Source organism: Podarcis pityusensis (assembly GCF_964106645.2).
Source record: "Podarcis pityusensis genome assembly, chromosome: 18".
NCBI lineage: Eukaryota > Metazoa > Chordata > Lepidosauria > Squamata > Lacertidae > Podarcis > Podarcis pityusensis.
This window is the reverse complement of record NC_138043.1, coordinates 11320764-11332413: the sequence shown is the minus strand read 5'-3', so window position 1 is coordinate 11332413 and position 11650 is coordinate 11320764. Positions and strand designations below refer to the sequence as shown.

At 51.3% G+C, this 11650-nt stretch overlaps 1 protein-coding gene across 3 annotated transcripts; it reads left to right on the top strand.

The window, feature by feature from the left end:
• The first annotated feature begins 2499 nt into the window (after positions 1-2499).
• LOC308467208 (uncharacterized protein) lies at positions 2500-9077 on the top strand. Of its 3 annotated transcripts, none has more exons than XM_080988665.1 (6): positions 2500-2670; positions 4205-4297; positions 4574-4726; positions 5349-5444; positions 6322-6731; positions 8673-8815. In XM_080988665.1, the coding sequence occupies exons 1-6, from the start codon at positions 2656-2658 to the stop codon at positions 8680-8682; spliced, it is 777 nt and encodes a 258-aa protein (XP_080844791.1). In that variant the 5' UTR covers positions 2500-2655; the 3' UTR covers positions 8683-8815. The 3 variants fall into 3 exon arrangements, with proteins under 3 accessions (XP_080844791.1, XP_080844789.1, XP_080844790.1); XM_080988663.1 differs by having other exon boundaries at positions 2505-2670; positions 6322-6720; positions 8673-9077; XM_080988664.1 differs by having other exon boundaries at positions 2506-2670; positions 4577-4726; positions 6322-6720; positions 8673-9077.
• Positions 9078-11650: the final 2573 nt, after the last annotated feature.

Genomic DNA, 11650 nt, shown 5'->3' with positions numbered 1-11650 from the left:
ACACGAGGTAATTAAGAGGCTGATATGGGAGTATGCAGCCTCCCTTCGTTGCCCCAAGGGAATGGGGAATGCTGCCTTGCCTGCTGTGTCCATAATTCACCCCCAGATTCAAAAGAAGGGGGTGAGGGCACTAGACACAAAGCCCTCGGGTAGGTCCGGCTCTCCTGGACGCTGTCTCTGATCGCGCACTGGTTTGCATCAGCTCGAAATATATAATTGGAAAAGAAGCAAAAGCACATATTTCAAGTGAAGAACGGGAGTGAAGACTGCTAACTGAAGTGACCTCTGTGAAATGATTTAATGGAATACAACATAAAGAAAATACACCAGGTTTAGTATGCCGGAGCGGGACTGGATGGGGGGGGACTTTTTTTCTTTTCTTCTATGTGATTAATCAATAACCCCTCCCCAAAGAGAACCGTTGCATAACCGACCTAAGCAGGATGATTAAAATTGTGTGGAAATGATTTACTACCAAAAGTTTGGCTTGTGAGATCGAGAAAAAGAAAAAGGGCTTTTGATGGCGCAGCAACAAAAAGGGAGTCGCCATTTTGGCAGGTCCTGTCGAAAGATTCATGATCGGGAGGAGGAAGCTTTGTTTTCATATTGGATTCCTGATAGAACCTCCTCGAGGACTGAGAAAGAGGGGACAGACCTGTGAAAAGTTAGCGAGTAGACAGCAAGAATGTTTTTCTTTATGGAAGCGATGAAATATGGTAGCTGTCTGAAATATGACCCTTGGATGAACGGAAAAATCCACACAGGAATACAAATTTGTTTCAACCCACTTATGGAGACTATCAGAGGCCACAAAGACAAAGAGAAAGGAAAAATATATGAAAACAACTAGAAGAGATGTGGAAAACAGCAAGAAAGGATTGGACAGAATTGTGAACACTATTTGGACAGATTTGTGGACTTTTAAAGCAGCAGCAACAAGAGGATTGGATCCCTTTCAGAACTTGAAATATGGGTACCCCCAACAAAAATTTAAAATTAGGCTCTGTAATTCGGAATTTATGTGATTTGATTGGTCTGTTGATAAAAATTATTTTTTAAAAAAGAGATATCAGGAGATGGCTCTCAGTCTCCTCTTCTCCAGGCTAAACATACCCTGCTCCTTCAACCGTTCCTCATCAGGCTTGGTCTCCAGACCCTTGATCATCTTGTTCACCTTCTTCTGCACCCCTTCCAGCTGGTCAACATCCTTCTCAAATTGTGGTGCCCAGAACTGGACAGAGTATTCCAGATGTGGTCTGACCAAGGCAGGATAAAGTGGTCCTATGTCTTCCCTTAACCCTTGACAAACTTAACCGTTGACAAACCTAGACAGCATCTTAAAAAGTAGAGACATCACCTTGCCAACAAAGGTCCGTATAGTAAAAGCTATGGTTTTCCCAGTAGTGATGTATGGAAGTGAGAGCTGGACCATAAAGAAGGCTGATCGCCGAAGAATTGATGCTTTTGAATTCTGGTGCTGGAGGAGACTCTTGAGAGTCCCATGGATTGCAAGATGATCAAACCTCTCCATTCTGAAGGAAATCAGCCCTGAGTGCTCACTGGAAGGACAGATCCTGAAGCTGAGGCTCCAATACTTTGGCCACCTCATGAGAAGAGAAGACTCCCTGGAAAAGACCCTGATGTTGGGAAAGATGGAGGGCACAAGGAGAAGGGGACAACAGTGGACATGGTGGTTGGATAGTTGGTGAAGCTACCAACATGAGTTTAACCAAACTGCGGGAGGCAGTGGAAGACAGGAGTGCCTGGCGTGCTCTGATCCATGGGGTCACGAAGAGTCGGACACGACTAAACAACAACAACAAAATGTCTTCCCTTGATTGGGACACTTGAATTCTGTTGATGTGGGAGATCAAATGCAGGAAAATCTTCCTGATGTAGAATAGAATGTCCCTATTTTCATCTGAGAACTGTTGGAGGGGAGGCTGGTGCTTCTTTTAACTGCAGCTACTGCATTGCAGGAGGCTGGACTAGAGGACCCTCAGGGGTCTCTTGCTGCTCTACAATTCTATGATTATTCTGATGTTCTTATCAGGCAGGACTTGAAGCAGGAAAGCTGAAGCAGGTACACCGCTCACCTGGAAACTGTCTTCTCAACTAAAGTGAGATGGGCTTTATTCACACTGAATCCTTAATCTGTTTAATTCTTTGTGCCTCCACAGGTTGTTGAACAACAACTCCAATCATCCCTGGCTATTGGACGGGAGTTATAGTTCAGCAGACCAGGAGGACCAAAGGTACCCGGCGCCTGATTTAAAGGGTGGCAGTTTCTTCCTAAATTTGTACCTATACATAATAAAACAACTTTGTCTTAATTCTATGTGTCTATTGGTCTCTGTTTTCTCCTCCATTTTCTCTGGGGGAATGCGGTAAGCTGTCACTCTAAGGGGAAACAGGTCCACCCTCAGAGGAGATGGATGGACCCAAGGACAGATATGCAACCCGTTTGTAATGTCAGCTCAAAACCCCAACCTCACTTTGCAGTTGAGGGCCACCCCCCTAGCCTTGGGTCAGCAGCCTGTGGGTGGCTTGGCTTGGCTGGGACAGAATCAGAAAAGCTGGGGGTTAATTTTAAAAAATCACCACATATTAGAAAACAAGAAAGACAGCGTGACCATCAGCTAAGTCCCAAGATCAATGGCTGGGAAACTGGTGAGGGGACCAATCTCCATTGCTAACGGGAAATTGCTAAGGGAGTTTTGAGTCCTTATTTTATTTTGGTGTTTCAATTATGGGTGTCTTGGGTTCTAATTTTTTATTGTGTTTTTTTATTTTGCATTTTAATGTTCATGTTACTGGTTTTTGTATTTTGGAAAGAGCTGCTTATGGCACACTGTTAAAGGAAAATCCTTGGGCTCACTTGGATTGCCAAACAAAGACACCAGCCAAGCGTATTAGAGCAAAACCGTAGCCAGTAGGCGTGGTCTTTATTCAAAAGGCTTTATTCAAACAGGACTTCCCCCCACCCCATAGAAGAAGCAGGAAGAAGCCCAGAACAAAGGATAGCTCCCTTTTTATATATATGTTTCCCTTTTTACAGACAACACCTTAGTGTAGCACCACACATACATCATATATACATCACAGCTATGTCACAACCTGGGAGGGGTCTTCTGGCAGAAACCTGTTCACCAGGTCTGTTCTCATCCCTCCCTTGACCTCCAGCTCACACCCATTAAGTAACACAAAATATGAGTATGTACATGTTCCTGTTCTCCTGCTCAAGTTAATCCAGGCATAGGCAAACTTGGCCCTCCAGATGTTTTGGGACTACAACACCCATGATCCCTAACTAACAGGACCAGTGGTCAGGGATGATGTGAACTGTAGTCCCAAAACAGCTGGAGGGCTGAGTTTGCCTATGCCTGAGTTAATCACACCCCTTTTGTCTTGACCAAGATCCTAATGAACTGAAGTTGGATTTACTATTATCCCTGGAATGACTACCTGTCTGGCACCCAGGTGCCAGGATGCCAGAGATTATCCCCCAGGCAGAGGGGCTGCTGGGCTCATTCTTTAGGGAGTTTGGCTGCCTTCACTCATGTCCCAAGATTCCCCCTTGGTAGCCATTTCCTTCCTGAACAGAAAAACATTGGAATGGCGTAAATCCAAGGCTGGAGTGATTTTATGTGAATCTTCTGAAGGTTTTGTGCCACAAGGGAAAGTGAATACTATGTAACCTTGAACAAGATACAATGCAGCAAAACTGTGGTGGGTTTTATGGGGGTATTTATAAAATTGAATGGGGTCTGTTTGGGGCATGATCTGGGGTGCAGTGTCCCGTTTCACTGGAAACAACTCCCCAACCTTCTCAAAAATTCCGGTAACAACACAAATCACTAAATGTATAATAATAATTCTCTTTCTCTCTCTGCTACAACCATTCTTTCTTGTAACCCCCTTTGATCCCACTAGCTTCCACCCAGGGTAGACCCATTCAGAGTCATGGGCCGGAGTTATTCCTTCTCATTCATTTCAGTGGGTCTACTCTGAGCATGGCTGATGTCAGATGCAAGCCAGAGCCCCAGGATTACATTCCTGGAAAGGCTTTTGCCTCTGCCTCTTCCTCATGCTGACACCCTCCCTCTTGTCAGCCTCCTACTGTAGCTTCCTTGGGGCAGAGACCTGCTTGTGTGGCAGATGCCACGCCTTCTCTCCCCTCATCCTTCTCCCTCTTCCTCCACAGTTCCCCGAAACAGATATTGGGGATTCCGAGGATGTGGGCAGGAGGAGCCCCCTGAGCCTAGAAACCCTGGGGGGCTCTGAAAACATCAAAGAGGTACATGGCAGAGAGAGGAGGGCCACCTTCTGGACGGGTCGCGAGCAAGGGGGCAGGCCGGCAGGGGGCTGCTGAGGGCAGGCTGTGCTTGCTGCCCCACTCATCCTGATGGACCAGCCCCCCATGGCGCCAGGCCTTTAAGGCTTCCCTGGCAAGCGAATCATTGCAGGCAGGAGGGTTTGGCTTCTGGGTTCCTGCCTGTCTCATTCTGGGCTGCTGTCTTTTTCTTCACTGTTCCCCACCCCCCCACCCCCTCGGGGGTCCTGTCTCTGCCAGCAGTCGGCATCTGAGGGCCAAGAACTTCGTGACAAAGCGGCTAGCAAGGAGGAAGAGCCCAAGGAAGAGCCGGGCAGCCCCCTGGAGGGAGAAGGCGAGGGCAGGAAGGAGACCCCCAGACCACAGGGCACAGATTTGCTGGATTTTCGATGGGTAGGTGGCAGCGGCCCAAGGAGCAATTGGCAGAAGGGGAGGGGGGCATATCAACCCCACAACTGTTGCAACAAGGTCCTCACACTCCCCACACAGGGAGGAAGGAGAACCCAGAACATGGTGTGCAAGCCCTTATATAGACTTTTGAAATTGCCCACCCTGTAGCCCAAGACCCCCCCCCCCAAGGACATACATCACAGAAGGAGGCGTCTACAGCAGACATCCTGTCTGTCAGGATACCTGTTAATGGTCCCTGATTGCATTGCCTGGGCAGCCTGGCCATTCTTTTGTAATGGCAAAGTATTTTGTAATACTCAGTTCCTGAATCCAGATCACAGGCACAAATATGCCCTTGAGACAGGATTTGGGAGCAAAAAGACAATGGGGAGGATTTCCCATTTCCTTCCTCACTGCAGAGGAATATTTGAGGTCCCTGAGAGAGTCAAAATGGTTTCAGGATTGCTCTCCTCTACTATTTCAGACACGTGGTTTATATACTTATGTTTGTGTTTGCCTTGTACATTTATGAACAGGTCTTTTATATCTGAGACCATAGAATTCTTATAACACTGTTCTTCAAACTTCTTCATATTGCTGTTTTTGTTTGGAATTTGTCCCACAGCTGCAGGAAAAGGAAGAAAAGGGGTTACTGCAAGAGCAGCTGTGGCCCCCACCTGACAACAACAAAGAAGACCCCCTGGAGCCCAGAGTCAAAGAGGTCAGAAGCACGTAGTAACTGAGTCCTAGGAACTGCCTGCCACCAGAACTGGTGAGATGGCAGGATTGGGTGGCCCTAAGTTGGATTGGGTGGCCCTTGAACACAACTCCCAAGAAAAGAGTGCGCAAATTTCTATGGAACGGGACTGGGCTGAAGATGTGGCCCTCCAGATGTTGCTGGACTGAACTGCAACTCCCATAGTCACTGCATGCTTGCTGGGAGTTATAGTTTTGCAACATCTGGATGGCCAAAGGGATAGATTTAGGAATAAGGGCTGAAATTTGAATAGAAGCACAACCCACCACTCCACAGTAGGGGGGCTGAGAACCAGGATAGTACAGGGTTGTTACTTACAAGGTCAAACAAGGGAGCATGATTTCACTTCTTGCTTGGCAATGATGGTTTCCACCCATCCACCCATTAATGCAGAGACACGAGTGCGCATGCCCCAATCTCCAGGGGTTCCAGGCAAGATACGCTTTTCAACATCGTGATATATATAACCAGCTAAACATCGCAATGTCCCCCTATATCTCAATGTCTGAAATAAAGTTGAAGCTGTGTAGAGCCCTTGGCTGGTTTTCCCCATGTTGGGATTTTTGCAGAGCACACGAACACGCAGCTCATGATTTGCAATATATTGCCAGGTCAAAAATCATGAAACCTCAGGAAAAGCGGGGCGTTCTGTTCTGGGAGCAAATCAGGAACCGGGACGGCTTCTGTAAATCCGGGAGTGTCCTGGGAAAATAGGGAGTCTTGGAGGGTCTCAATTCTCCCAAACCAACCCTGCAATCCTACAGATCTAACACTCCAGCGCGACTCAGTTTCGCTTCATTAGATTGCAGCCTTGTTTTCTTTCTTCTCTGAAAAATTCAAGGTCCTTCCTTATGACAACGCTAAGCCAGACCAACTTGCAAGGGCCACAGCGGATCACGAGGCTTACTACCTGGCCGATGACGAGGAGACGCTCCTGGGCGACTCCTGCGCCTCCACAGGCTACTTCCCCTGCTACCGGACCTACGAGGAGTTCCCCCGCTACCAGCCCCCCGGGGACAGAGAGAGTGGGGCCCCCCGAGCGGGCAGAAAGAAGATCCCCCCCACCAAGGGGCAGGGAGCCCCCCACAGCCCCCCATCGCCCCTGCCAGCAGCCAGTGTGAGCAGGAAGTGCCCTCAAAAGAGGAAAAACCGAGGGGCCCCGGAGAAGGAGCAGGCCCCAGAAGGGGGGCTGAAGCCGCGGCTGCAAGACCAGCGCTCCCTGCCCCCCAACCCAGAGCAGGTGGGCGCGACGTGAGTTCAAATTCTGGGCGGGGCCCAGCAAGCATACCCTCCCAATTTAATCCAATGGAAATAGGGACGTATTATTCAATAATAATAATTTTATTATTATACCCTGTACATCTAACTGGGTTGCCCCAGCCACTCTAGACAGCTTCCAGCATATATAAAGAGCATTGAAAAACGTCCCTCTGCAGGGCTGCCTTCAGATGTCCTCAAAAGGTTGTTAATTCTCTCCTTTGCTCGGGGTTCACATGACTCCTTAATTTCCCCGATGAAAACAGGACGTCCTAAGGAAAAGCGGGACATTCGAGGATCACATAGAAAACCGGGGTGGCTTCTGTAAATCTGGGTCCGTCCCTGGAAAAAAGGGCCGCTGGGAGAGTCTGCAGCAGGGCTTGTGGCGCAGCGGTCGAGTGCCATGACTTTGCAGGGGACGAGGTCCAAGGTCGCCCCCAGGTGTGCAGGTGCCTTGTGGGAGCAGCTGTTAGTTCGCCACAGCTAAGCTGTGTGGATCCTCAGAGATCTCCTCTCCCTGCAGAGCAGCTCCTTCCAGAGCCCTGGGGTCAGGCGCAGGCGAGCAAGGCTCTGTTGTCAGTGAAACTGACTCTTCACTCAGGGAAATGAACAGACAACTCGGCCTAGTGGTCTCAGCAAGCCTTAACAGCAGGTCTTGCCCCCATGGAGCCATTGCCAGGACTGAAGGTCCCTGCCTTCCAACTCTCTAAGGCTTCTCCTCTCCCAGATGTTTCCCTAGCAATCTCAACCCCTTTCCATTTCTCTGTGCATCCTCAGAGACCCAGGGCAGGGGAGCTTGGGGCAGCCGGAAAGAGAGACTCTTCTGCACAGCTCCCTGTCTCAGGCTCTCCCTGCTCCCTAAACCCTGCTGCCCCGTCAGCGTCCGGCTCCTCCTCTCATTCCTCTGACCTCTCCTCCTCGGTGTCCCACCACCAGTCCCCTGGCTCTGGGCCTGCCTCCTTGGGGTCTCCCTCAGGGAGGGGCTCCCCAGCTGGAGCCACCCACCAGCCCTCTTGGCTCTCTCAAAATTGGAAAGGTGCCCACTGCTCTGCGCTGGCTGGCGAGGTCGCAGCTGGCACAGGGAGGGGAAGCCCCTGCAACCCTCCACAATTCTTTGTGGAGAACAGCCTCTGCAGTTCTTCAGCATCCAGCCCTGCCTGTGGGTAGCCTAGCCATAGGCCCTCCTGACCTCAAGCCAGGCATCGGAATAATTGATTATGTTGAGGCCGCCCATCTGAGTGGGTGGTTCCCAACACATATGAAAACATAAAAAATGTAAAACATTAAACTGCCTTCAGATATCTTCTGAAAGTCAGGAGGATGTTTATTTCCTTGACATCTGATGGACTGGGTGCCACTTCCGAGAAGGCTCTGAGCCTGGTTCCCTGTAACCTCACTTCTCGCGGGGAGGGAACCAACAGAAGACCCTCAGAGCCGGACCTCAGTGGCTGGGCTGAACGATGGGGAGGTGCTGCTTCGGGTATACAGGGCCGAGGCCATTCAGGGCTTTAAAGGTCAGTACCAGGCCCTTGAATTGTGCTTGGAAATGTACTGGGAGCCGGTGGAGGTCTTTCAGGACCAGTGTTATGTGGTCCTAGTCACTAGTCTAGTTGCCGCATTCGAGGTTAGTTGTTTCCAAGCCACCTTCAAAGGCAGCCCCAGGGAGAGCGCATGGCAGTAGTCCAAGTGGGAGGTAACCAGTGCATGGACCGCTCTAGCGAGACAGGGAGCAGGCAGGGAGGGTCTCAGATGGAGCTAGTAGCCCTGGACACAGAACTGACCTGCGCCTCCATGGACAGCTGAGAGTCCAAAATGACCCCCAGGCTGTGCACCTGCTCCTTTGGGGGCACAGTTACCCTACCCAGGACCATCTGAATAGTAACCAGTTTCCCAGAATCCCTTGGGCTGGAGGTAACTTGTTTGCTTTTCTCGCAGCTCAGGCTAGAGACGGAAGGAGGAAGAACAAGTCCCCAGCAGTGCCCTTCTGCTGGGAGTCGCCCCTCAGTCAAGGAGAGTCACCACACCCCCTCAGAGCCCCGCACGACCCCCTCACGCCTCAGCCTCCAATTCCTGGTCTCCTGGGTCCGGAAGATCTTCAGGAAAGCGCCGTTGCCGCAGCCTCCACCACAACCCAGTACCAGCAGCGGGGCGCAAGTGGGGAGGCCGCTGGCCAGGCGGCTGGGGCGGTGGATTGCCCAGTACCGCGGTCGCATCCACCCCCAGTCGATGTGACTCAGACGTTGGAGGTCCGGTTGGGGTGTGTTGCAGGGTATTTTGCAGAAGCCAACCATTTCCATTAAAATTCCCGCTATCTTCTTGGCTCACAACACAGAACTAAAACATGAGAGTCGTTTCACATTGCCACATGGGCACCACGGGTGGTTGGAGCACTGGCTGGGATGACCCTGCGATTGTAACCCTTTTTATACTACGCCTCTTCCAGTGTACAGACTTGGCCTCCCCCCCTTTGGGGAGGTGCTATGGGGAGCAATTTAGGATTTTCACGGCACGGGAGGAGGGTGTGTGCTCAAGGAGCCAGCCAGCAATAAACCACGCGGAGTAAGTGAAGTGTTTATTAGAAGAAACGGCTTCCTCAAGGGTGCCAGACCCAATGAGCACAGCAATTCTTCTTGGCCGATCTTGCCCCAAGGAGGCAGTTGTGGAGACTTCCCCCAGCCACTTCCCCCAGCTGCCCGTCTCCTTCTCCCATGGGGCCTTCCCAAGCAACCTGAGACTCTGCCAGTGCCTCTGCCTCTCCCTCTTCATACCTCCTCTAGTGCTGGGAGACCAGGGGAGAGGGGAGACATCCTGGCTCCTTCACCAGCCTGACTCATCTCTGCCTCTTGGCATCTCTCCCTTCAAGGCTGAAACGCACCCTTTTTCTCCCTCCTCCACTGCTGAAGGCAGCAAGCTCCTAAATACTGGTTGCTGGGATCGCAGGTGGAGAGCCTTGTCGATTTGTAAGGCAAGGCCAGGATGCTGGGCCAATGCTTGCTTGTCCTGATCCATCAGGGATCTACTTAGGCCGTTGTGTACACAGTGCTACTGTTCGAGTGAACAACCCTTTCGGGGGGAGTGTCACCTCGCAGCCAGTTGGGATGAACCTGGAAGCTTCTGGGAAGCAACTTTTGGCTCTCCGTAAGCGAGACCTAGCTCAGTAGTGGAACATTTGCTATGTACGCAGAAGGCCACCGGTTCAATCTCCAGGGGAGACGGAGGAAAGAGCCGTAGCCAAAACCCAAGGCAGCTTTTGACAGCAAGGACCGAGCTAGACAAAACAAGGATCTTAGTTTGTGTGTGTGTGTGTGTGCACGCTCACACGACAGCTTTACATAGCCCAATGGGTGGGGTGCCTGCAACCCTTCAGATAATGATGGGGTGGTTGGGGAGGGGTGGTACCTCTGTGGGGGGGTCATGTGCTCTTTCTGGGGTAGTTTGTCCACCTTTGGTCCCCACCCACACCCAACTCTCACCTGTGGCTTCCAGACGCCGTCAGCAGGCGACAGCGGCCACAATCCTGGGAGCAGCTTCGATTGGCTGGCTAAATTGGGTGAGGGGAGCCGATGGGTCTCAAACCCTCCGTGAGTCAGGGGCTTCCCCTGCATGCGAAGCCAGGATCAGACGGAGGGAGTGGACGAGACCAAGAGGGAGTTCAGTGGTCAAGAAGGCGCTTTCTGCATGTGCTATAGAGGGGAGTGAGGGGCAGGTGGGGCTCGTCCACCTGGGAAGGAGCCTGTCTAGAAGAAAACTCTGCCTTGTGGGACATCTGAGAGAGAGAAGGCTCAGGAGGAAGCCCTACGCAAAACCAGAGTGGAGTCCCTAAGGCGGTTGGGTGGCGCCTTGTCCGCCTCCTTCTGGCAACTCCTGCAGTCAAGCTGGTGCCAATCGTCTTCCTCTGATTTCCTTTGGACCCCTCAGTGAGGCCGAGAGGGGGGCTTGTCACCTGGGCAGCCCAGGACCTCCAGGTCACCTCCGTGCTGCCAACACAGCCATTCACCCCTGGAGGCGCACTCCATTGTCTCTCGAGACAGGCGGATGCCACACCCACCCACCCATCATCTCAGACCACTGGCTGGAGGAACTTTTGATGGGGCTCCGGAGGTTCCCCCTCCCAGCTCTAAGAGGCATTCCCTGCTCTTGGAAGAGCATCCCTCTTCTGATTAGAGGCATTTTCCTTCCTCGTGCAGCCAGCAGGGAATGTCTCCTCTTAGGACCAGGGAAGGAAAACCTGCAGAGTCTGGGTGTTGCTGGATTCCGTCTCCCATCACTCCCGAATGTCTGCAATGCCGGCTGGGCTGAGGGAAGCTGGAGTCCCGTGACATCTAGAGAGCTCCTCCCTGTCTCTGCCAAACAAGCTTCTTCAGAAAGAAAAACGGAAGCCTTCAACGTGCATCTTCTATGCTCATTCCTTCACGCTGCTCCCTGCTTACATCATACCCTCCAACATTTCTCTCATGAAAATAAGGACATCCATCCTAAGGCATGGGTAGGCAAGCTAAGGCCCGGGGGCCGGATCCCGCCCAATTGCCTTCTAAATCCGGCCTGCGGATGGTCCGGGAACCAGCGTGTTTTCACATGAGTAGAATGTGCCCTTTTATTTAAAATGCATCTCTGGATTATTTGTGGGGCATAGGAATTCGTTCATTTTTTTTCTTCCAAAATATAGTCCGGCCCCCCACAAGGTCTGAGGGACAGTGGACCGGCCCCCTGCTGAAAAAGGTTGCTGACCCCTGTCCTAAGGAAAAGAAGGACATTCTGGGATCAATCAGAAACCGGGACGGCTTCTGTAAATCTGGGACTGTCCCTGGAAAAAAGGGATACGTGGAGGGTCTGTTGCATAAATTAGTTCTTGGAAACATGCTTTGAGACCAAAGCCCCAAAGGCCAGCAATCTGCTCCAGCTTCTGAGAGATT

Bases quoted from the DNA above. Each gene is read 5' to 3' on its own strand.
- LOC308467208 (XM_080988663.1), top strand. The intron at 4,298-4,573 runs GTACATGGCAGA...TGTCTCTGCCAG, and splicing joins GCTCTGAAAACATCAAAGAG to CAGTCGGCATCTGAGGGCCA. The intron at 5,445-6,321 runs GTCAGAAGCACG...GAAAAATTCAAG, and splicing joins TGGAGCCCAGAGTCAAAGAG to GTCCTTCCTTATGACAACGC.